We start from the raw sequence: 26,732 nt of genomic DNA on the forward strand, positions 1-26,732 counted from the left end.
CCTTCCATCCTTCTGAGGTGGCTAAAATGAGGACCCAAACTGTTGGGGGCAATAGGCTGACTCTGTAAATTGCTTAGAGGGGGCTGTAAAGCACTATAAAGAGGTATATGTCTAAAGTGCTATTGCTATTTCCTATGAAGTGGGAGGTATTTTCATATCTGTGGAGAAAAACCACAGTTGAAAATGTCAAATTTCCAAAATTTTGGTTGTCTTTGTTATTAATCTGGTTAGAGTTTGATTCTTAACACTCAATTCAACAAATTTGCCACAAACAAACCAACATCTTCTATTTTAAATGTTTCATTTTACATGAAGATAGTTCTAGGATTTTAATATGGTGGGTTTTGATAAGCTATGTGGTAAAGGCAGCCAACAAGCAGTGCAATTCAGAGAGAATGTTTTTTTTAAAGTTTCAAGTCCTGTAGTATTCTATAGCTTCTCACTCTATCGTGAAATTGCACAGTAGGCTTCCCCAAGACCTTATTTTCTTCAGTGTCTGCTTTCTAGGCCAATTTATTAGGTTTTTTAATATCCCACAGATAACCTGGCATTTTTATCCAGGGGAGAGTTGAACAACTCCAAATGTGGTCGATCTCAGTTACTGCCCTCTTTTGATTTATGTTATAAAAAGAACAAAAGGGTGACCTCTTATCTAAGTTACACTAAACCTGAAAACTGGCTTTGTGGCTACTTCTGCCATTGGTATAACACAGGAACCTGCACAATCCTATAGATTGTTGCTATGATGTCATTTATATTTTCTACCTGAATTCAATGGTTCAAATAGATTTGCAAGTAACCGTGATTCAAGGTTGCTTGTTACTTGTAGGACATTCAGTGGCTCTGGACCAGCTTTTCTGAGGGCCCAGATCAGAGGTGGGTTCCTACCAGTTCGCACCTATTTGGTAGAACCGGTTCGTCAAATCTACCGAACCGGTTAGAAGAGGTTCCACCAGTGGACCCGGAAAGCAGGCCACACCTACAGAAGAGGTTCCAAAATTTTTTGAAACCCACCATTGCCACACACACACTCACACACACACTGACACAGAAAGAGAGAGAAAGAGAAAGAAAGGAAGAAATAAATAAATAAAAAAAGAAAAAAGAAAAAAAGAATGAGAGAGATGAAAGAAAAAAATGAAAAAAGGGACAGAGAGACAAAAGGAAGGAGAGAGAGAGAGAGAGAGAGAGAGAGAGAGAGAGAGAGAGAGAACACATGGCCGGCAAGCCACTCCCACCAGGTCACATGGCCAGCAAGCCACTCCCACAAAGGAGGCCACACCCAAAGAGTAGGTTCCAAATTTTTTTGAAACCCACCACTGGCCCAGATGTTCTCATATTCATCTGCCTGTCGAAGCTGATTTAATAGGCTTAACTTCATCTAGATCCCATATTTAAAGCATTGTCATCTGACAGGACCTCACAATTTTCTTCACTCCCTCTTCATGGAAATCTGGTTTGCTCCTTCCCTACCAGGTTTCCAGAGAGCAATTACAAGACATAGTCCACGGAAGGATCTGTGTGTGCTACCCGCTCTAACATATGCTGGTGAAACATGGACACTAACTCACAATCTATAGAAAGAGCCAGGGACTGATGCATGCTCAGCATCACGAGGCAAGATAGAGGCACATGGATTAAAGAACAAAGAAAGTATACAATATCATCAAGAGAGTAAAAGAATGGAAATGGAAATGGGCTGGTCACATACTGAGGAGAATTGATGGCAAGTCATAGAATTGATCCCACTTGTTAAAAAGCATCCAAAAGAGACCTAAAACAAGACGAATCGACATTAGAAAGTATTGCAGGCCCAATTGGCAAAAGAAAGCTGAAGACCATATAGGCTGGAAACAAGCAGAAGAGGCCTTCATCCGACAGTGGATAAACAATGAATAAATGATGGTGATGATGAGTCCATGGAAGAGGGCATGATAGGAGTGAACAAAGGAACCTGGCCAGCATATGACTTTACTAGCTGGATACCCATGGTTCACTACGAAACTATGTGATTGGGCTTGATAAATTGACATGTAAAGCCTGCAGGCTGGATGAGTCACGTGCTGGCCATGCCCATTCCTGGTCTCGTGAGGGGGGAGGGGGAGTAGAACGTCTAACTCTTTAGCATCGATGCATGTTAATATAATACTGTATAAGGAATACTGATGAACTGGTGGTCATTTTGAAAAATCCTTTCTTAGCAAGCACCTAGAAGCCAAGAGGAACATACGTGCCAAATTTCAAGTTTGTAGGCTTTACCATCCTGGAGATTTTGTGATGAGTGAGTGGTAGCTGGCTTTTATATTTATAGCTACAGACAGTCCTAGCTAACAGTAATTGGGACTAAGAACTCCATTACTAAGTTACGGAGTTGTAAGGCACAATGTCATGTGATCACATAAACTTATGACAGCAGTTCTGGCAACTCCAGTTGCTACTGTTAGGTGAAATCTTTGTGGTCCCAGCATTGTGTGGTCATGGGGGATGCTAGAGCAGCTGCAACTGTGAAGATTTGTCATAAGTCCCTCTCCTTCAGTCCTGTAACTTCAAATAGTTGCTGAATGAGTGGACCGTGCTTTCTTCTACTTCTCACTGCTTGTGAGGCATGTCTAGCCTGGGGATGCTTTGTGAAGGCCATGCACCTGCAGAGCAATGGACTGGTGGAAGGTGAGATGGCAGGGCCATTGAAGGGCAGGGAGGCCAAAAGGGCAGGGATGGGAGAAAGATACTGTAGGTGATTGGGAGACTTGAAGAGCACCCTGCAATCTTAAACATGGGCAGGCTGACAAGTACCTGGATTTTGATCATGTGACTGCAAGTGTCATGCCCCAGCATATAACTTTGATATACTATTGTTGCTCTCTAACCCCATCTACTGGTCAGAGGGACAAATACCAATATATTGTTTGAAGTTGACCCCACCCATTACTCATCAGCCCACACTCTCAAAACAACTGCATGCTGGGAAGCCAGACTACATTTCCTTTAACATTTGGAGATGGCAGAAGCACAAAAAAGACTCCATCTTAATCTGTGGCACATGGTCATCCAAAGACAAACCCACATCCTACACACAGAGCATCTCTGGTGAGATTTAAATTGCTTGTATTTATTAATGTTATGTTCAGCAGTAACTCAACACTGTCTATCTTCTTTTTAAATTTTCATTCCTTTTATTTCTTTTTCTTCTCTGATCTTTCTATTTAAGACTTCTAATGTTAAAACAAAAAGTAGAGGTGAGAAGAATATAAACTACAAGCATTTGCAGATGACTTGGTTTTTATTCTTGAGGACCCATTAGAAACGGTACCCAAATTGATAGAGAGAATAGAGGAATATGGAAAAGTAGCAGGTTTCAAAATAAATAAAGATAAAACGAAGATTTTGACAAAGAATATACCATCAAGACAAAAGGAAGAATTGGCAGAAGACTTGGAGATTCAAGTCACAAACAAGGTCAAATATTTAGGGATATACTTAACTGCAAGATGCGGCACACTTAAAGAGAATAACTATCACAAACTTAAGCAGGAGATTGCGAATGACTTGATGAAATGGGAAAACTTACAACTATAAGAAGAATATCTACAATTAAAATGAACATCATATCCAGAATTTTATATCTGTTCCAGACAATTCCAATTAGATTAGGAAAAGACTATTTTGAGGAATTAAATAAAATAGTACTGAAGTTTATTTGGCAGGGGAAAAAAGCAAGAATAAAATGAAAATTGTTACAAGATGCTAGAATAAGAGGAGGACTGGGCTTACCTAACTGGCAACAAGTTTGATGTGGGTTAAGGAGTGGATAACATTAAGGAATTCTAGATTAGTGACTGTAGAAGGACATGACTTACTGTTGGGATGACATGTTTTTCTATGGTATAAGGGAACTAAAACACAGGGTTATTTTGGAAGACACTATTTATGGGAGGCTTTATTACTGAATTGGGAGAAGATCAAAAGGCAATATTATTTAAAAATCCCAGTCTGGCTATCAACTATTGAAGCTTTTTCATATCCAATAATATACAAAAAGAAACAAACAGTTAGATATGGTGAAATATTGAATGCAGAGGGTGAACTTAAATCTATGCAAGAGTTGAAACAGGAAGGAATAGGAATGAATTAGTTTTCATATGTCCAAATACAATCTAGATATGATAAAGATTGTAAACCGGAAGGTTTCTATGATAAAATGACTGAATTAGACAAAATTTTGACAGATACTGATGAAAAAGTAATTTAAAAACTATATAGACACTTTAACTAGAGGTTAAGTTAAAGGAAGAACAAGTTAAAGAATCTATGATAGCTTGGGGGAAAAAATTTGGACATGGGATTGAACTAGAGAAATGGCAGAAATTGTTGTCTCAAAATTATAAAATTATAAAATGACAATGTCAGCAGCATACAAGGAAAATTTGTATAAGATGTTTTACAGGTGCCATCTACCCCCAAACAAGATAGCAAGAATGTCCATGAACAAGTTGGAAAAGTGTTGGAAATGTCATCAGACACCGGGTTCATATTATCATCATATGAGGTGGACTTGCATAGAAGCTAAAAGGTACTGGACTAAAATCCACACCTGGTTGGAGAAAATGATAGAAAAATACATAGACCTTAAACCAGAGATTTTTTTATTGGGAATCATACCAGAAACATATAATAAAGATCTGAAATATTTGATTGTAAATGTTTTAACGGCAGCTAGAATGTTATTTGCAAAAAATTGGAAAAATGAGAAAATACCAACGCAGGAGGAAGTTATTCAAAAAATAATGGAATGTGCTTAAATGAGTAAATTGACATTCAAAATTAGAGAATAACAAGATGAAGAATTTTATAAGGTATGGGATTTGTTCTACCAGTGGTTAGATAAAAAAAATATGGAAATGAAAAATCTTGGAGAAGTTTTTCATATTGTAATAATAGAATGAGATAGGTGATACTATAAAGAGATATTATTATTAAATAGATTTATAATGATTCAATGGAATATTGGTGTGTGTATATATATATATATATATATATATATATATATATATATATATATATATATATATATATATATATATATATATATATATATATATATATATAAAGATTTTTTACAACCCCTGGTAAGCCCCAATTATGGGAGGAAGCTAACTGCTTCCATCATCTGTCCTTCGGCTCGTCACAAGAGTCCATCACGACAGAAACCCAATATTTTTACTGTTGCCTTTGTTATATTTGTGTTTTTTTTATTTGTGCTGATAAATAAATAAAGGGAGACTAGTATAGATCTATTTCAAGCTATTTAGCTCTCATCAGCTAGCCATACCCATACTGGGATTTGAACCTGGGCTATATTGCACACTAGGCATACTAGGCAAAGATCTTAGCCATTAGGCCACAGGCTCTTATCCGTTTATCAGCGAAGCCAGGGTGAAAGGTATCTATTAGATTTTTTACAACCCCTGGTAAGCCCCAATTATGGGAGGAAGCTAACTGCTTCCATCATCTGTCCTTCGGCTCGTCACAAGAGTCCATCACGACAGAAACCCAATATTTTTACTGTTGCCTTTGTTATATTTGTGTTTTTTTTTATTTGTGCTGATAAATAAATAAAGGGAGACTAGTATAGATCTATTTCAAGCTATTTAGCTCTCATCAGCTAGCCATACCCATACTGGGATTTGAACCTGGGCTATATTGCACACTAGGCATACTAGGCAAAGATCTTAGCCATTAGGCCACAGGCTCTTATCCGTTTATCAGCGAAGCCAGGGTGAAAGGTATCTATTAGATTTTTTACAACCCCTGGTAAGCCCCAATTATGGGAGGAAGCTAACTGCTTCCATCATCTGTCCTTCGGCTCGTCACAAGAGTCCATCACGACAGAAACCCAATATTTTTACTGTTGCCTTTGTTATATTTGTGTTTTTTTTTTATTTGTGCTGATAAATAAATAAAGGGAGACTAGTATAGATCTATTTCAAGCTATTTAGGTCTCATCAGCTAGCCATACCCATACTGGGATTTGAACCTGGGCTATATTGCACACTTAGCCATTAAAAAATCTAATAGATACCTTTCACCCTGGCTTCGCTGATAAACGGATAAGAGCCTGTGGCCTAATGGCTAAGATCTTTGCCTAGTATGCCTAGTGTGCAATATAGCCCAGGTTCAAATCCCAGTATGGGTATGGCTAGCTGATGAGAGCTAAATAGCTTGAAATAGATCTATACTAGTCTCCCTTTATTTATTTATCAGCACAAATAAAAAAAACACAAATATAACAAAGGCAACAGTAAAAATATTGGGTTTCTGTCGTGATGGACTCTTGTGACGAGCCGAAGGACAGATGATGGAAGCAGTTAGCTTCCTCCCATAATTGGGGCTTACCAGGGGTTGTAAAAAATCTAATAGATACCTTTCACCCTGGCTTCGCTGATAAATGGATAAGAGCCTGTGGCCTAATGGCTAAGATCTTTGCCTAGTATGCCTAGTGTGCAATATAGCCCAGGTTCAAATCCCAGTATGGGTATGGCTAGCTGATGAGAGCTAAATAGCTTGAAATAGATCTATACTAGTCTCCCTTTATTTATTTATCAGCACAAATTAAAAAAAAACACAAATATAACAAAGGCAACAGTAAAAATATTGGGTTTCTGTCGTGATGGACTCTTGTGACGAGCCGAAGGACAGATGATGGAAGCAGTTAGCTTCCTCCCATAATTGGGGCTTACCAGGGGTTGTAAAAAATCTAATAGATACCTTTCACCCTGGCTTCGCTGATAAACGGATAAGAGCCTGTGGCCTAATGGCTAAGATCTTTGCCTAGTATGCCTAGTGTGCAATATAGCCCAGGTTCAAATCCCAGTATGGGTATGGCTAGCTGATGAGAGCTAAATAGCTTGAAATAGATCTATACTAGTCTCCCTTTATTTATTTATCAGCACAAATAAAAAAAAACACAAATATAACAAAGGCAACAGTAAAAATATTGGGTTTCTGTCGTGATGGACTCTTGTGACGAGCCGAAGGACAGATGATGGAAGCAGTTAGCTTCCTCCCATAATTGGGGCTTACCAGGGGTTGTAAAAAATCTAATAGATACCTTTCACCCTGGCTTCGCTGATAAACGGATAAGAGCCTGTGGCCTGATGGCTAAGATCTTTGCCTAGTATGCCTAGTGTGCAATATAGCCCAGGTTCAAATCCCAGTATGGGTATGGCTAGCTGATGAGAGCTAAATAGCTTGAAATAGATCTATACTAGTCTCCCTCTATTTATTTATCAGCACAAATAAAAAAAACACAAATATATATATATATATATATATATATATATATATATATATATATATATATATCGAATATCTAGAATATTTTGTTTAAAATGAAGGAATAACAATTGTAGTTGAATATATGATGTACAATGATAACAACGTATTTATGTATATTTGATGGATAATTCGTGACTTTATACAATTGAAAATGGTGATGCACAAGTACAAAATGTTGGAGAATTTTTTCATATGGTAAGAACAATCAAATGAGATAGGTGATACTATAAAGACATATTATTACTAAATAGATTAATAATAATGTAATGGAATGTTAATATACACATTAATCTAATTTTTAGAATATTTGTTTAAAATGAAGGAATAACAATTGTAATCTGAACATATGATCTACAATGAAAATAATGTACCTATGTATACTTGATGGACAGTCTGTGATTTTATATATAATTGAAAGCGGTGATGCACAAATGTTTGTAACCAAACGACACACTATATGTATATGTATTGATGATGGTTTTATGTTTCATGTATTGTTCATCTTTGTCCGTCTAAAAATTAAAAAAAAACTTTTTTAAAAAAATACTGTCTATCTTGTATTTGGTTCTCATTGTATGTATCCCTGTTTTCCCCAGTTTCACCATTTATTGTTCTTTCAATAAAGCATTCAGATCTGCACACACGGTCTGTTTATTGGAGGATAGGTGAGTTTAGCTGCATGTCGAGCTGCACGCAGACTGAGGTGGAGTGGGGACAAAACAGAACAGCTGCATCACCTTTAATTTCAAGAACTACAACTACCATTCATTCATTGCAGCCCTGATGTTGAGCAGTTGCTGAATGAATGGTCATTAAACTAGGACTAAACAAATAAACCCAGAATTATATTTCTAAGAAAACTCATTACTGCAAGGTCATTGCTCTGGGCTGGATCTAAATTCAGTAATATTTAGAGTAGATTCACTAACAACCCTAACTGTTATTATGTTGGGATATAACTTAAGAAAGTTGTACCGCAAGATTGTTGGTGGCGCAATACTGGAAGAAGGAAGATTTGCCTACAACTCAAGAATGGACATTGAAAGTTACAAATCTAGCCGAGATGGCTAAAATATCGGCATATCTTAAAGATCATTCAAATGAGAGATATAAACGAGACTGGAAAAAATGGATTGACTATATACAAAACAAATATGGGACTAAGAAATTCCAGATTGCCTATGCTTAAGATCAGGAATAATCTAAACTGCTCAAAGTTAGTGCAACAGGAAGAAACTGAGTTCAATGTAGAGATGTTATTAACTTCTTTTTTTTTTGTCTTAATATATTTTAGACTGTGTTTGTTAAAATCTATACTGTGTACGGGCTCTGGGAAGTCGGGGGGGGGAGAAGGGAGGTGGGGTGTTAGGGGGGAGGGGGGATATATAGTATGTGTTAGATTTCAATGTAACGCGATTGCACATGTATACTGTTGCTCTTTAATTTCACTGTAAAAATAGGACAAGCTGAATATATTGACATATAGTAGAAATACACCGAAGGGAGGAGTAGCGGGATAGAAGAAAAAGGGGTAGAGAGGGTGGGAGAGATGGTTGGAGGGAGGGTGAGAAGGAAGGGAGGGAGTGTACCGGGAGAGAGGAGTGGTAGAGGGGGAGGGGAAGTAGGGTAGAGGGGAATGATGGAGGGAAGATGGAAAGTTGGAGGGGGTGAAAGCAAGGGTGTATGGAGGGTCGAAGAGGTATATTGGGTTTTTTGGGGGGGGTATTGTTGACAAGAGGAAGGATTGTGTTTATTGTTTAATGTTATATGGCCCCGGTTATGCACAGTATATATGTGACTGTATGAAAATCAAAAATGGAAAATAAAAACACATTTACAGGGGAAAAAAAAGTTGTACCGTAGTAGTTAAAGTGTTGAATAAGTACTGGGATATCCAGTTTAGTCCATCTATAACTATAGAAGCTCAATATATTATATCAGTTGACATGTTTATTCATTCTACTTGTAAAACACTGAATCAGTACAGACTCATGGTTGTTTACAAAATAATCACTAAATTATCTATGGTAAATATAAGGAAATTAAATTAAAACAATCAGTAACCAACCAATGTTACAAAAATGTGATTATAATATTCATAAAGTAATGGAAAAATAATTACAATATAAAATTATACCGTAATTTTATAATATTCATAAAGTAATGGAAATAATTAAAAGTCCAAATAAAATAATACTAACAATTAAATCAATCTAAGTAATTCAAAGCAAAATAAATTAATCTTATTACTACTGGAGGAATGGTGGAACATAAATCTAACAAATAAATGCATTAAATAAATTAAAACAAACCTATAACATAGAACAAGGTCAATGAAATATCATTATTACACGGGGTAAGTTGGGATTTATGTGTGAGATAAATGGGTTAATGGTAAATACATTGAACTTACCAACATCTGCCCCACTAAGGCTTTTTCCCAGAGGCCAGGGCCTCATGTCGATGGGTTTTCCATTAATAGTGAGTGACTGAACACACCCTTGGAAGCCATGATTGATTCCTACTGACTTCACAAGCCAATAAGCTGTGGGAGCACCGCCAAGATAGAAGGGAGTCCGAAAAGTAATTTTGCTATATTGACCCTAGAAGCAGAAGGTAGACAGAGAGGAAACACTGATGAGAAATTAGGCAAAAGAGTAAATATAGAAGCCACTTTATTTCAATTATTACATTTCTGTCTTGCTTTTCCTCCACAGATTTTAGTGGGGCACATAATGTTCCTAGTCAGTTCCGTACTGAACAATTTAACTTAACCAAAATGGGAATTCACACCATGTCTCAGGCAACTCCATTACTAGTTAAATGTAGGTAATACTCTATGATGAAATTGCTCGGAATTACTGGGATTTTTCCCAGAGTATAAGACGCACCCTTTTCCCTCAAGAGGCTAAAGATCTGGGTGCATCTTATACACTGAATTCAGCATTTTTTGCCTCCTGAAACCCCACCCCCTTTGCAAAAATGGCTGTGCATAGCCTATAGGAGGCTAATAGAGTGCTCCTGAGGCTGAGGAAGGCACAAATGAGAGAAAAACAGGCTACTTTTGCTCAATTTTGCCCCCACCCTCAGCCTCTCGGAGCACTTTACAAGCCTCCTAAAGGCTATTCATGCCCCTTTTTTGGTGAAAAACAGGAAGTCTTTGGGAGATTTGAAGAGTGCAAAAACTTTTTTTAAAAAATTTGCCTCTTCAAAAACTTGGTGCATCTTATACTCTGAAAGTCTTACTCCAGTTGTAGGAATCCAAGATTATTCTTAATTGGTTTTTTAAAAAATAAATCTATTTTACAGTTTTCTTCACTTCATTAGAATACTGTTCAGCTGTTCAAATGTGCACATTTTTGTGCAGAGCTCCTCCTCTGACCAGTAATACTGTTCTCTAGTTTTTGTTCTAAAAGGCAAAAGAAGGACAAAAGAAGTCCCATCAATGGTCAATCAAGAGATAATTCAGGTTTGCTGGTAGAAAGACTTTGGAGATGAGGAAATAACTGTAGTAGGGTTGAGTTCAATTGAAATTAGAACGGAGATTCCTCCATTCTATTAGTTTTGCAAATATTTTGATTAGCTGCTTCTTTCCAAAGAAGCGGCATTTTCTAGATCCATGTATCTAAACCTCAGCAGGTTTAAGAAGTATGAGCTTCAACTCCCAGAATTCCCCAATCAGCAATTCTGGGAGTTGAAATCCACACATCTTAAATCTGGATATAGAATATATAATCCATCTTCTGCCTGGAAAAAACAGAGCAAAGGACCTTTCATCTCTGATTTAGTTATTGTTTTTAGCTGTATTTCCTGTAAGCTGGCTTATATAGCCATTTAAGATATCATGTCCCTTCACTTCTTTTCCTTCATTCCAATACTTCATTGGATATATTGATACACCAAAAAGAAAAAAAAACTGATGTAGTTCTAACTAGTGTTATTTTGTACTTCCATCATCACTTTTATCCTCCTAAAAATGCATGGGCAGCTGGTTAAACATCGGAAGGTGGTACTGATGTAAGATTTTTCCTTACTCAAAATACTTACAGTAATAGAAGCACTCCTCCTTACCTGAGTGGGAAGCACTGACTATTGAGTCAAAGATATTTTAAGATATATTTTTATTTCAAAGTGACAAAGAAACAGCAAAGGCACTAGTCTAGACATCTGGAAAACCAAGGGAAGGAAACAGAGACTATGTAAACGATACTAGGGATAGTACAAGCTAGTGACAGTTTAAATTAAGTTCTGGCTCCCAAAATATATAGTTGGCCCTTTAAGGAAATAGGACATATCCAGACAGATGGTTTAACATGGTTTGCTCCAGGCATTTGCTCTGTCTTACATAGCATGTCTCTATTTTGTTTGTAAGGCCAGAAAGAACAGCTATCCTAATAGCTTACAGCATGGCAAATGAAGGTGTAAAGATTGCTGGAATTCCTAGCCACCGATCAATTTCCACTTTCTCTTTAATGTTAAATATGTGAGTTGTAGCAGATAGCTAGAGCATCAGTGTAGCTACCTGTCAAAAATTTTAGCTTGCTTCAGAAATATCTTGTTATTGCTTAACAGAACAGAAGACCAAGATACGTGTAAATAGTAGACTAGACTTTCACTATGTGATAGAGATCAGGATCTGTCTAAATATTGAAATCATGGTCCAGGAGCTCCATGGATTGAAGCACCAATATCTTTAGATAAACCACTGAAAGAAGAAGTCATCCACATAGTCATTGTTACAACACAAGTACAACAATGTGCGGATGCAATCAAAAGAAGATGGAAAATACAATTTCTACATGACACCCAAGATAACCAACATTAGCGGAGCATATTGCAGGCTGATTCTGCTGACTGCTAGGGGTTCAATTCTCACTGGCTCAAGGTTGACTCAGCCTTTCATCCTTCCTAGGTTGGTAAAATGAGGATCCAGATTGTTGGGGGCAATAGGCTGAATCTGACAACAACTTAGAGAGTGCTGTAAAGCACCGTGAAGCGCTATATACATAAGTATAACTGCTATTGCTATATTATTGCCTTTTATCACCAGTAACTCACCTGAGATTTACCAGGAACTGGTGGACTGTTATCCAAACTAAGCCATCCATCTACTCCATCTCTAAATATGGTCACACTGTGCCAACTGCCCAGTTTAATTTTGTCCTTGCTTGTCATTGTTGCAACTCCAGTTCCACAGTTGAACCTGAGATCAACATAGGATAATGTGAGATAATCAAACCTAGATACCTGGGTGCCTAAATTTCAGGATATATATATATATATATATATATATATATATATATATATATATATATATATATATATATATATATATATATATATATATATGTATATGTGTGTGTGTGTGTGTGTGTGTGTGTGTGTGTGTGTGTGTGTGTGTGTGTATGTATATATATATATATATATATATATATATATATATATATATATATATATATATATATATATATATATATTGCAGACCATCACAATGGCTTTCTCTATAATCAAAGATCACACAGTCATTTGATATATTGATATTTTTCTATTAAAAAGGAAATCTTTAAATATAATCATTTGAAGAGATCACCAACACAGTATTTACCATATCATACCTACCACACACTTAAAGAGAGAGAAAAAAGATTGCCACATTTTGAGGTTTCATGACCCAAAATTCCAAAGAAAATTCTGAAAACCCTTGGCAGATTTTGAGCATTTTTAATTTTTAACCCTGTACTATATTACCAGAATCTTAATTCATTTTACCTCAAGTGTTAACAATTCCATATTTTCATAGCCTTAGTACTGCTACAGAAGCTGGCACTTTAAAAAATGTTTTTTTTAAATATATCCTTATTTTAATTTGTCCCTTTATGTTTCTTTTAATGTGAGCAAAAGGAAAGGTCTTTCTTAATGCTTTTCTTTGACAAAGGACTTCAAGGATGTTGAATCCTCTAATTGTAGACATGAGAAAGAGAATGTCATTTAAATAAATAAGAAACTATCAACTTCCTGAAATGATTTGAAAAATCACAGAGTCTGCCTTGCTGATGGCACAATGCAGCAAGGGAATGCTCCCAACTCCCTGATAAGAACAAGCACTATAGTAATAATCCCAGTTATATATGAAAAGAAGCTGCCACTGAGTTGATTGACAAGAAAGAAGAAGACTGTAAGTTATGGTCCCCTGATCTCTTGACCTGGCGCTTATCTCCACTTATTTTTAAGTGAACAATCAGGAAAAAGTAAAAAGATCCCGTAGCTATTTTTCTTCATTGCTTACCTGAATTGGACGCTTTGCTTGATGATTGCCAGTGACATGAAATCACCCCGACCATGCTCATTCTCTCCACAATACAGAAGCAAACCATCCTCTCCTTCTGCCTAGGAATGGGAAAAGAAAATCTAAAAGTCATTTATAAGTACAGTGTTACTTTGGTACTAAACTGCTTTTGAAACTCATCAAATTTGGTACTCAACGCATTTTCACGTGAACATTTTGTCTTGGTACTCGTCATTTGTTTGGCACTGAACACACGAGCTGGAACTTGCCAGTGTCGGTTGCCTTGTGACTAATACATTATTCCTGTTGGGAAAAAATTGTTTGGTACTTGACATTTTTGGTACTCGTCACATCTCCTGGAATCAATTAACAAGTACCAAGGTACTACTGAGCATTGTAAAGATGGAAAAGGTATAGATAGAGGCATCCGAAAAATGGGACAGTTCTCCTTTAAAGGGACTGTACCACGGTGTGTGTGTGTGTGTGGGGGGGTGTCTTTAGTTCTGAACAAATAAAATAATATGACTAAATGTATGCATCATGTGAAAAATGTAGAAAAAGAAATGTTCTTCTACTTTCATCATTTAGAACTTAGGGGCGTGGCCTCAAATTAAATATAGTGATTTAAAACCATAAAAAGAAATGGGGCAGAAGTTACTGCACAAAACGTGAAATTAACTATTATCAGATGGAGTAATGGTTACTGATATAGATTGTTGTTTTTTTTTAAAAAAGAGAATCAGACAAATTTATGGACTGGATTGTCAGTCTTGATTGCTGTAAATACCCTAAGATCAAATGTGGCAGTTTTTGTGTGTACATTTTGTGTCAGTTTTTGACTCCTGGATTAGACTCTGCCATTGCCTGCTTCCTATCATCGAGGGAGGATGAGAATAAGCACAGTCCCAGTTTCACTTAGGAACCACTTTATTTAATGACCAAGTTGCTGGTCCCAATTGTGGTCACTATATGTGGACTACTTGCATGTTCTTAATTTGATACCGTTGTGACGCCTACTACTCTTTACAAGTAGTTGCATGGGGTATGAGGAACCTGTGCGTCTGCCTTCAAGTCACTTTGTGACTCTTACAGACTGCCTGAAGAGGTCACTGCAGTTTTCTTGGAAAGATTATTGAAAGTGATTTTCCGCTGCCTTCTTCCTGGGGCTGAGCGTGACACGCCCAAAATCACCTATCTGGCTTTGGGAGTTCTAGGTGAGACGAGGACTCAGGGCTGCCACGTTTCTAGCCTACTGCCTTAACCATTACACCAAATTGTCTTCTAATGGACAACATTATACTCTAGTACATTTCACTACTTTCTGATTCATCAGACATTTCTGATAGCTATGATTTATTTAGTAATCTCAAGATTCCTGTCCTATCTTTTTCTGATTAACCTTACTCCCCCCCCAATAATCTACATGTTTGTCACCCCAAATTAAAATTAAAACTTAAATAGTTGTCTTATCTAGTGTATACATTTTGCTTCATTTCACTACGAAACAAACAGAATAGGAGGTTATATCATTTTGCATTTGCAACTAAGCACAAGTCACCAAACAGTAGTCTCTAAAAAATTTTTAAAATCCCAGATTTCTACATATTAAATAAAACATTCTATTTACTATAGTGCATCTGTTTCTAAAGTCCCCCAAAAGTACATAATCTTTGAGTAGGATTGCTACATTCCTTTGTAATATATTAAATTCCCATATCATTATGGGATGATGTCTAATCTGTCACTTCCAACATCTCCAGTCAACATGGTTAGTCACTAGGGAGCAGGAAAAAGATCAATGATTCTTAATAGTGATTTCAGCCAGGTCTAGGAAATGCCACCAAATTAACATATTTACAGGATCAAATCAATGGACCTTTCTCCCAGATAGATCCATATTAGCATGATACATTCTTTTGGAAGAAAAATGCATGGGATTTTGTGAACAATTTGGCCAGGGGTATTCGCAGATACAGTTTAAAAAAAGGAGGCCACAATGCATGGTTGAAGCTCTACCCATTTTTAAAGTGTGACACAAAAACAGATTTCAATCATATCATCTTGACTGCTATCTTGATTTTTTTGTATTATATCTAATGGTTTTTGACCAATTTCCATTCCAGTGTTCAAAGGGCCAGTGATATACAGTATAGTGCCAAGTGGGAAACTCAAATGATCGTTTCAATTTCTCTGTAAAACCATGTTCTGATTTAACTAACTTTTGTTGATTCTACTAAAACTTTGACACATTGTGCATATCAAAAGCACTATATTAAGTTGCTCTCATACAGAACGGCACAGACGTTTTCTTTTCTTTCTAAATGTATTAACAGATTTTCTTTGACTCATTCATCTGTTGGTTCAAGTGTTGCATAGGTTTTAACAAAGCCTTTTTTAGTGCAAGACTGCATACACTTACCATAAATTCAACAGTAATTTGGAATGTCTGATAGGAATTCTTAAGAGGCTCAAAGGAGACAAAGGAATATCCAAAGAATTGAGGATACTGAATATTAATATCTGAAAGTCAGTAACAAAAATATTGCTTAGCAATTAATCATCAAATAATAGACTGTAGAGATTCTCAGTCATCCAGGTCATGGTTGTCCCAAAGGTGCTTTTTCAGGAGGCAAATGGAGTTCGTTTTTTATTTGAAGATGTTTTGCTTCTCCAAGTTTCCAAGAAACTTCTTCAGTCAATATAAATATGTATTTATTATAAATATATTTATATTGAAGAAGAAGACTCCACCGTCCTGTCAAAGCTGAAGAAGCTTCTTGAATGAGAAGAGAAACGTCTTCAAAGAAAAAAAAACAAGAAAGTCCAGTTGCCTCCTGAAAAAGCACCTTTGGGACATCAAATAACATAATCAATTTTAAAACATTAGATCACAACATAATCTTGGTACATTTAGCATTAGATTTTAACAGTCGTTGCCACCTGCTTAAATTTTACTAATTGGTCCCTTCATTCCAAAAGTTTGAAGAATCACATCTTTTCCCCATCCTTCTGTTCTAAGTGTAGCCTTAAGAATAACAGTTTCAGTCCGTTCCTCATTCAAATGTCAAACCTTCAATGCAAGACTTTGCTTTAAGGGAAAAATGTGCATGGCCAAATTACAATATATGGAAAGGTATATGGAATGGCAAAAGTTAGGGGAATTCAGAAACAAAGCCAAGTTTGGGACACCCCAAAACTGTGACGCTGACTCTGAACATTCATAAAAATAGAGGCCTTTGGAAACTCACAATCAGGATACAATTAAAAGAAGGCATTTCTTGTTGTTTTTTGACCTAAGCAGCTGGTCATTAAAGTTATATTGCCTCTCAAAAGGTGTGCTGTTTACGCAACCTAGATAGTAGATATGAATTAAGTTCCCTCTAGGTTTTTGTGAAACCCACCATCTGCCCAAAAGCCAGCTGTGTCTTTTCCAGTTATGGTTCTTCTATGCTTGTAAATGCACTAAAGTGTCAACTCAAATATATGAAATGCTGCTCTGCAAATCTGTCCTGAACAAAAAAAAATCTTCAGAATGTACAGAGAGTTACCAAAGCTTTCCAAGCAAACCAACCTTCTGAACAACTCTCCCCTCCTTTGCCAAGGTTGCAGTGGCAACGAGAGCCACTCCGCTCATAATCATTGATGCAAAAGCTGTTGGTGTAGCAGATGGTTTCATCGCAGGACTGATCAGATTGTCGCACAACTGAAGTCCCGCTGTTCCTCCTGATGGCCTTAGCAGTAACGCTGGAAGGGATTGTAGCGCGGGGTAGGAATGTAGTTGTTGCCATAGAAGTGACTGGATACGTAGTAGGTGAAAGCAGCCCAGAAACGAGTTCTGCATTAGATCCTTGTATTAGGTTGGTTTCAACCAAAAAATCTGTATTGCCTCCTTTGATGGTAGGAAGTGGTTTGAGCTAATGAAAAAAAATATTTGAAAAATGTGTTAGTAAGGCCAAAGCTTGATAGTGCAGTTCCTACAGCTAAATGTTAATCATAGATAGGATAATGATATGCAATAATTACTCAATCTGATATGATAGTAGTAGAATGATTTGCTGCCAAACCTCTAGGATAGAAGTGTCCTACTGTGTCATCCCTTAAGAAGAAGAAAGCTTTAATTAATTTGAGCCAAAATACTGATCAAATGTTCATCTTCACATCCTCCTGGTAGTATGTCCTGGTAATTATTTTTATATGGCTCATGACATTGCCTTTATTCTATACTTTTAACACCCTCTCTTCTAATCACTGGGGCACTGGATTTCATAGCTACTTTGGTCGGGACTGCAAAAGAGAGAAAACACTTGGCTTTCATAGACATATTGGTAACACTGAAGCCTCCAAGATGGCCTCAGTCAGGGAGTGGGGGAGATAGAGATAGCTGGGGTTTGTAGCCAATACAAAATAGTTTTCCCTGAGAACCAAGGACATTCCCACAGCTGAAAAGTGGAGGAGTGAAGTTTCCAAGCAAGAGGACAGCACCTTGATTGGAACCAGTTGTGGGTTCCTACTGGTTCAGCTGAACCGGTAGTGGTTTGGCAGCCTGGATCACTGGAACTGGCAGCGACCCAGGCCTACAATGCCCTGAACCAGTTCTCCAGGTGGACACCGCCATCTTGTTTTTTGCTTCTGCACAAAGCGAGCCCACAAGCGAACGATCAATAGTGTCTGCCACTCCTGATTGGAACAGATGACCAATTGTTTGGGAAAGAAGGGAAAATGTTACTTTTAATTAGGTAAAAACCACAGGAATCTTTAGAGTTTCACCAGTCTGTGCCAATGTATGTCCAATAAACCTATTATTTGAGGAACCTGCTTGCCTCAGAGTTCTGTTTGCTAAGGGTGTATTACTTGGAACCCTGACACATATATGACCATGTAATGCCTGATCAGTGTTTTCTCAAAAGCTTAGGAAGAAGACACACTTCCTATACACCAGTTTAACTTTTTTTAAAAAAATAATATTTTAATGTTCTTTTTAAAACTACAGGGTTTTTGAGAGAACATTAGGCCAGTGTGGGAAAAGACATCGGGGTTCTACCAAGTATGCATTGCTGGTTTTGTTCCCAGTGAGTATTTTTTCCATTATTTCATGTGATTTCATACACCCGTGAGATCTGCACCTGCTTTGCTTACTTGTTCTGCATTAAAGTTTAAGGACAGTATCACTTTACCGGTCTAATTATTGTGACAGAATAGGATTCAGCAATTTGAGCTACATATTTCTGTCAGTTAAAGAAGTGATGGATAACACTTCAGTGTGGTCTACTGACTGTGACTTTACAAAGCTAAAATTGTTGCAGTTTTTTATTTCCATGGAATTTAATCAATAGCACAATAACTTTGAATCATCTATTGATCTGACTGAAGAGATATAGCTCAGGAAAACAAATGCCTGTAAAAAGCCATATGCTCCAGCCAGAATATCTCTATTCAAAAAATCTCATATAGCAAGCATGGGAAATATTTTTGTCCAAGATCTTGAAATGACAGTGCCAACAGAACATTGGGGTCCCCTCCCCACTCAGTGTAAAGCAGCTTCTCACATCTCCCTTATCCTATCATGAATCACCTCCCATGGCTGTGAAGTTTGGCCTGTCCTTCAGGAATATTATGATAAGATAACAGTCTATTCATATTTTCTCTGAATGAATAGGGAGAGCAGAAATTGGGATGCTATCTGCAGTCTCTAACTTTGGAGTGAAAATGTTTTGGAATGCAAAGCTAACCTGAATTTTTTCAAAAGATTTTTTTTTCTGAGAGTTTTCTTTTTCTTACAAAACCCTATCCCCACTCCCACCCCCCAAAAAGGCACTAGCTACATTTTTCTTTACATACTTTCCTTTATACAGGTGGTCCTCAGCTTACAATCTCAACTGAGCCCAAAGTTTCTGTTCCTAAGTAAGACATTCGCTAAGTGAACCTTGTCCCATACACAGGTGGCCTATGCAGCTACACTTTTTTAATATTTTAAATGTAAAAATATGAAGAAAAAAGAATAATATATTTCTTCCTCTACTAACAGTGAGCTTCTTCGGCTACTAGAAGAGGGAGGAGAATGCTGAGGTATTTTTGATTGAAATAAAGTCAATATAAATGAAACAGAAGTTATACGAAAGGCAGGCTTCAGTTACGTAAAGGAAAACTCCGCTAAGCTTCCCTTTTAAGCAATTATACTCTTCCCCCTCATTCGGTTTGTTTCAGTGAAAACAAATATGTCTGGGGAAAAAAAAATCAAAGGCTTTAGAGGATCAGAGAAGGAAGAAAATATTCAGACTGAGTCAAATGCAAATGAATACTTAATATAGCCTCCGAGCGTATATTTGTCGATAGACTTGTATTTGCTCTCTATTAAGGCGTTCTTGTTTAAAGACTGCACTAAGAATGTTAAGCAACCAAAATGCCAGAGTGAGACGTGTGGATGTACCTCATCGATATAAATGTCGTAGTCTGAATCATCGATGTCAATTCCATCATCATCACCATTTCCAGATTCAGTCATGTATGGATGTCCGTAACTTCCACTCCCTAACACTTCTGGGTCTGAGAAGATAAAACTGGCATAGTCACAAATGTATGTTTTTGATATAGTGTCATTTTCATATAAGGTAAATGCAGTAAAACTAGATTTTTTTTTTTTGAGAAATGTCTTTGGGAAAAGAATGGAATAGAATAGAAGAGAATTTTATTGTCACTTGGAATGTACACTAATCAGCATACATTAAAATGAAATTTCATTGCATTCAGCTCTCAAAAGATAACCATTATGCATATACCCACATATATGACACAGAAAAGCAACACAGTCCAGTTCGGATGTATACATATATATATATGGCGGCTGGGGAGGGGGGGGGATCCTGCAAGTTTACAAGATAGACGGCAAAAGGAACAAAGATGATACAGAATCTAGTAGATACTTTAAAACTTCCTCCCGGAGGGGAGCAAAAGAAAAAGACAGTGAAGTGGATGTGTGGGATCTCTAACAATGCTTCCAGCTCTAAGCACATAGCACTTATAAGCAGTATCCTGAATAATGGGAAGCGAGCTTCTCAGCTGTCCTTACCACTCTCTGTATGGACTTTCTATCTGAGGCACTGAGGCACCAAACCAAACACAGATGCAGTTTGTTAAAATGCTCTCAATCGTGCCTCTGTAAAAAGTGGCCAGGACAGAAGGAGAAAAATGTGCTCTCCTCATCTGATGCAGGAAATGCAAATGCTGGTTTGCATGCTTCACTAAATAATGCATAATTCTCACTTCATAATACCAAACACTGGCACGATTAATTTAGTTGTGGGAACAAAGAAGAAGTTCCAGATATGATTCCACCTCCACCCCAATTCGTGGAAAAATTGTATTCTGATATCAAAAATATTGGCTTAGCATTTATGCAGTGATTAATTGTAAAAAAATGGTGCTTTACCCTTATCCAGTTTGTCGATAAAGGCAAAGATTGTGTTAATTTTTGTGCTTTATTAAAATACAAGTTTTTATCTGTTTGCCTCCTTTATATTATTATTATTGGTTAATCTTTGGTGAGATTCACAGTCTTTGGAGCTGGTTGGTAGTTCAACAGCTCGAGTCCTAACCAAGGACCTAGGAACTGTTAAGGTAACGTTGGAGGATATAAGCTGTTTCAAGTAGGGTGGTTTTTTTTATAGAATCAGAATGTTCAAGTCTGATAAATTTATAAACTATTACATGCTTCATCCATAGCCATGTAGTTTTGATGGCTAGGTCGCAATATTTCATTATTTTTTCTAGTAGTTGTTGTTGTTGTTATTATTATTATGTTATCATCATCATCATCATCATCATCATTTAAAATGGCTTTTTGTATTTTCCTCTCCTTTTTCAGTTCTGTTATTTTGTGGTTTTCTTTAAAGCTGATCCTTTAAAATGGATATATATTGCATTCCCAATATTACAAATATTTTATGAGCCTAACAGAGCAATCCTAGGGAACTGTATTTCATTCTTGAATTATCAAATGTTTTAAAAGTGCCATGAAGGACATCCCATAGCTCACTGAAAATTATTTTTGTACAGATCTTCAGTGTGCAATGAATATTAGCACTTTTAAGACACACCTCCATCTGTGTAGCCATAATTAAGGATGGGGAGGGGAGGGGCTCTACCGAAGGTATTCAGGGGAAAAAACATCCATTCTAACAACTATAAAAGGTTAGGTTAATCCAGGGGTTGGCAACCTTAAACACTCAAAGAGACACAAGGGTCCTAACCAGAAGCAGCATTCAATTCTGGAGCCGACTGGAAGTCCGTGTCTCCCACCATAGAGTCTTCTCCTAGCACGGCATCCTTTTTCCCCTACCTGTCCTAACTAAAAGCCCTATCAATGGTGGAGCTGACCGGCAACAGGGAGACGTAGCAAAGGGATGAAAGAGCCACATGCGGCTCCAGAGCCGCAGGTTGCTTACCCCTGGGTTAATCAATCGAATTCTAACAAGTAAGAACCCAGTCAAGCTTTTTGCTGTTGCTAATTTAGGTGGCAATTCAGTTCAAGAATTGAAATAAAGCCACCTTATGAAAGAGTTAATACCAGAAGTTAGTCATATTTGAAAAGTAGTTCAATTCTTGGTCTACACAAGGAGATTCTGTCTAATGGCTATAACAAAATGAAAAGAAGTGTTTCAATGTCCAGTGACTAATTTGTTGGCCTTGGGAGTGGAAACATTAGTGTTACTAATTAATTTTACGAAACCACTGGATATGTGTAACAGCCCTGCTGTTTACATGTCCTGTAGCATCTGTCACCAAATAAAAGTTTATGCCATATCGTAGAAAGTGTGCTCACCAAAGTATTTTACTTTCATTGCTATTATTATTTGAAAAATGCCATTTATCATGATGGAATGATACAGCAAGGCTGAAAGTTCATATTGTAAATATTAAGGGCTTTTTAAAATTTGAATATAGATATTGTTATGCACTCATGTTCCCCTTATGCTAAAGATTGAATAAAACAGAATAACTGGTAAATTGCAGTTTTTTCCTTCTTTGTTAGCCAAGTTTCCAAAGGTGATTGTTACTATTCTCCAAAGCATTGATAAAGGTAAAGGTTTCCCTCACACATATGTGCTAGTCATTCCTGATGCTCATCTCCGTTTCAAAGCCGAAGAGCCAGTGCTGTCTGAAGACATCTCCATGGTCATGTGGCTGGCATGACTAAACACTGAAGGCACATGGAACGCTGTTACCTTCCCATCAAAGGTGGCCCCTATTTTTCTACTTGCATTTTTTACATGCTTTCGAATTGCTAGGTTGGCAGAAGCTGGGATAAGTAACGGGAGCTCACCCTGTTACTTATGTTACGCGGCACCCTGTTACGTGGCACTAGGGATTCAAACAGCCTAATTGCCGACCTTTCTGATTGACAAGCTCAGCCTCTTAGCCACTAAGCCATCGTGTCCCTTTCTATAGGAATAAATGGGAATTAATAATCTCTTTAAGAAGGATTGAAGTAGAAATGTCACCAGGGCAGGTTAAACTTCTTAGTTGCCCATTATTCTGCACAACACCAATCACTGTGAATCAAATCTGCTTCTCTGATCCCTCAAGTGGATTGGTTCAGGGAAAGCGTGATGAAGGTTACACTGGATTTTTCAGTAACAAATCAACATTGTGGGAACCATCAACCATTGTTTCCTTGCTTTAGAAAATAGCCTACCAACTGTAGTACATCAAACGTCTCGCCCTTAGTTGTGAAAGTTCTTAAAATATTTTCATCCACAGATAAACAGGATGTCAGAAAAAAATGTGCACCCAGTTACAAGGATTAATGACCTTCAGGCCAAAACTATAAATGACTATTATATCTTTAGGAGGTTTCCATAAACATTCTCTTTGAAAGTTAAATTTAAGCACAAGAAACCAAAATAATCAAAACAATTTATTATATTATGAGACCTAGTCTAATGATACCAGAACAAAAGCAAAGGAAATAAAAAGGAAAATGATAAAGAAATTAATTGAAAGAAGGTTTGGATTTAAAAAAAAAACTAGTATAAATGACAAGACACGAAAGAGAGCAGATTCTTAATGCTACAACTCTAATTATTTGGAAACTTGCTTTTATTTTATCTTTTATTTCTAAAGAATCATTACTCTAATGGAACCTATGCAATATTTAGTATGTTCCAGCAAACAGTTATTGTCAGTGGTGGAATTCAAATAATTTAACAACCGGTTCTCTGCGCTAATGACCAGCCCAGTAGGTGTGGCCCAATGGTCATATGACTGGGTGGGCGTGGCCAACTCAATGTCACTCACATCAATTGGTGCTTTGTCTTAGCTATTAGAATGTAATAATTATTACATTAGAATGTAATAATTAGAATGTAATAAAAGGCAGTTTCTGTAAGCAGAGCAATAAAGATTAGGCTAGAAACAACACCAGAATGTTTCCTTCCTGCCTTTCTTACAGGATTAGCCCTGTAAAATGGAAAAAACAAAATGAGATTTCTTTCAACAACTGGTTCTCTGAACTGCTTAGAACAGGGATGTCCAAACTTGGGAACTTTAAGACTTGGGGACTTCAAGTTTGGACACCCCTGGCTTAGAAAGTTAACAACTGGTTCTCCCGAATAGGTACGAACTGGCTGAATCCCACCACTGGTTATTGTTCCTCATAATACTTAACTATGAAATATAGTTATGTAGTGAAAGAAGGAAGGGGTTTGGATTTTCTTGAATTATACGGATGTTTGACTTTTCCAGAACTCAGATGTTGAGTCAATGAAAGGAGCAGAGAAAGTTGATTTTTTTAAAAATAGTCAAGTAGCAATCTAAGTAAAGTTGTCTACTCACGGAACATTCTGATTATATCACTGGCAATGCTTGGCAGACTGGATCCGTATGAATTTGTAGCTCGGATGGCAAACTGATACTTGTCGTTTGGAGTTAACCCCTTCAGGATCATAGAGTCCATCTGGATCTGCTCTCTAATTGCTGTCCAATCGGTATCAAAATTGGGCCTGATTGGGATGAACAAAGAGCCCAAAAGGTAATTAAAGCGAGCTTAGTCAATTAGCAAGAGCCAAACATTTGCCAATATCGAGTGTCTCCTGATTATTTTGATTTTGGTAACCATCAAAAATTAAACCTCAGAATCCCATTCCTACTTCGTGCAAAACAACAACAGGAACAACCACCACAGAAGAGTTATTTATCTAAAACATTGATAACCCATGCACCATCTGAAAAGGCTTTCAGGGCAATTTGCATGCAATCAGTACAATAAGGCAGTTCCTGCCCACAGACCTAAAACTAAAATGAGCCAACAGAAAAAGAAAAAGGAACAGAAAGGAGAAAAGAGGAGGCTCTGGGCATCAATGCTTACAATAGTTATCGCAACACAGACATCAGTATTGTTTTAAATGCATTTCCAAAAACTCTTAAATAAAGCATGACAAAGTACCATTTTCATGTAACAGAAGAAAAAAAGTAAACGTATGAAGCAAAATCACGTTTAACTCTATTGAATTAATTTGATTTAAATTACATTTGAAAGTTAATTAACTGAAATATCTTTAATGTCCCCAGTCATTAACCTCTTTTTGCCTGTCCCATGTACTGTTGGGAGCAAAGTGCCACTCAAAGGCCAAGTCAACACTCCTGTTATGCTGGTCACATGGAATGGAAACATATCAAGAAAAGGAAGGGCTCTGTCTTTCTCCACAAGCTGATGGAAAGGTATTGCTTTTCAACTATATTTGTGGCAAACTAACAGAATGATTGCTAGCTAATGAGAGAAAGGTCCAATGAGCTACCAAATATGACAGCTATCATAGACCTCTACATGCCAACAAAATCAAATACTAATATTAATATTCCTTTGAAAGTTTGATATCAAAGTAAGTCAATACAGTTTGACAGTGGTGGGTTTCAAAATTTTTTAAGATCTCTTCTTAGGTGTGGCCTGCTTTGTGGGAGGGGTTTGCCAGCCATGTGACTGAGTGGGAGTGGCTTGGCAGTCATATGATTGGGTGGGCATGGCCAACTTGTAAAATGTGATGAAACTCACTTAACAACGCTCTTGCTTAGCAGCCAAAATGTTGGCTCAGAAACTCTGGCATTTAAAGCACGCAAGATTAAAGCTGTCAGGTTAAAAGACCTTTGCACCCCTAACCCTTTAGAAAAAAAAACCCAGGGGTGTTCAAACTTGACAGCTTTAACACTTGTGGACTTCAACTCCCAGAATTCCTCCTCCAGTCATGTTGGCTCAGGAACTCTGGCACTGAAGTGTGCAAGTCTTAAAGCTGTCAAGTTACAAGACTCTTGAACCCCTAACCCTTTAGAAAAAAAAACCCAGGGGTGTTCAAACTTGACAGCTTTAAGACTTTAAGGTTTAGATAGGACTCTTAGAGGCAGACGGGGCGATTAGTGAGCCAGCCAATCAGTGAGCGGTGGGTGGGGCAAGCATGATGCGGATGGGCGGGGGGAGGGAGCTGGAACCGCTTCTAAACAGAATGGTAGATTATGAAACCTCTTCTATAGAAGAGGTTAGAACTGGCAGGAACCTACCCCTGCAGTTGGAGACCCACTAGCTAATCACATGTCTCATATACTGTAAACTAGATCAGAATCAGAATCAAAGAGAGCTGGAAGGGACCTTAGAGGTTTTCTAGTCCAGCCCCCTGCTCAAGCAGGAGATCCTATACCCGTGATGGTTAACCTTTTTGGTGCCAAGTGCCCAAAGCATGTACGCAAATGAGCGTGCGTGTTCCCCAATCCTCAAAATGCAATGCGAGCTCCCTCTGCACATGCACCCCACCACCACACATGCACACACATTCCCTGCACATGTTCCCCCGGCATGCATGTGCCCCACCCTTCACCCCTCGTTTTGGCTTCCAGGTTGGTACAGGAGGCTTTTCAGGCCCAAAACTGGGTGCGGTGGGGGGGGGGGGGCTTCGCAATCTCCACAGTTTCTTCCTCCAGCGTGTCCTAGCTTCCTCCTGCATTCCTGCCTCCCGTGCCTTCCCCGATTTTTGTAATTTCTCCCGCCAGCACGTCCTAGCTTTCTTCTCCATTCCTGCCACAGAGGGGCACCTGCGAAGGGTGGAACCTGCGGAGATTGGGGAAGTCA

At 37.6% G+C, this 26,732-nt stretch overlaps 1 protein-coding gene across 2 annotated transcripts in view; it reads right to left on the reverse strand.

The window, feature by feature from the left end:
- EGFLAM (EGF like, fibronectin type III and laminin G domains) overlaps window positions 1–26,732 on the reverse strand; it is a 130,377-nt gene that overhangs the window by 27,379 nt on the left and 76,266 nt on the right. For both annotated transcript variants that reach the window (XM_032214274.1, XM_032214273.1), the window contains exons 7-13: window positions 24,452–24,618; window positions 20,049–20,164; window positions 17,193–17,535; window positions 16,041–16,141; window positions 13,622–13,722; window positions 12,394–12,538; window positions 9,749–9,938 (exon numbers count right to left, since the gene is read on the reverse strand). In XM_032214274.1, the coding sequence (XP_032070165.1) occupies window positions 9,749–9,938; window positions 12,394–12,538; window positions 13,622–13,722; window positions 16,041–16,141; window positions 17,193–17,535; window positions 20,049–20,164; window positions 24,452–24,618 (1,163 nt within the window). The remainder of the gene's footprint in view (window positions 1–9,748; window positions 9,939–12,393; window positions 12,539–13,621; window positions 13,723–16,040; window positions 16,142–17,192; window positions 17,536–20,048; window positions 20,165–24,451; window positions 24,619–26,732) is intronic.

Source organism: Thamnophis elegans, chromosome 3 (genome assembly GCF_009769535.1).
Source record: "Thamnophis elegans isolate rThaEle1 chromosome 3, rThaEle1.pri, whole genome shotgun sequence".
In the NCBI taxonomy this organism is placed as follows: Eukaryota; Metazoa; Chordata; class Lepidosauria; order Squamata; family Colubridae; genus Thamnophis; species Thamnophis elegans.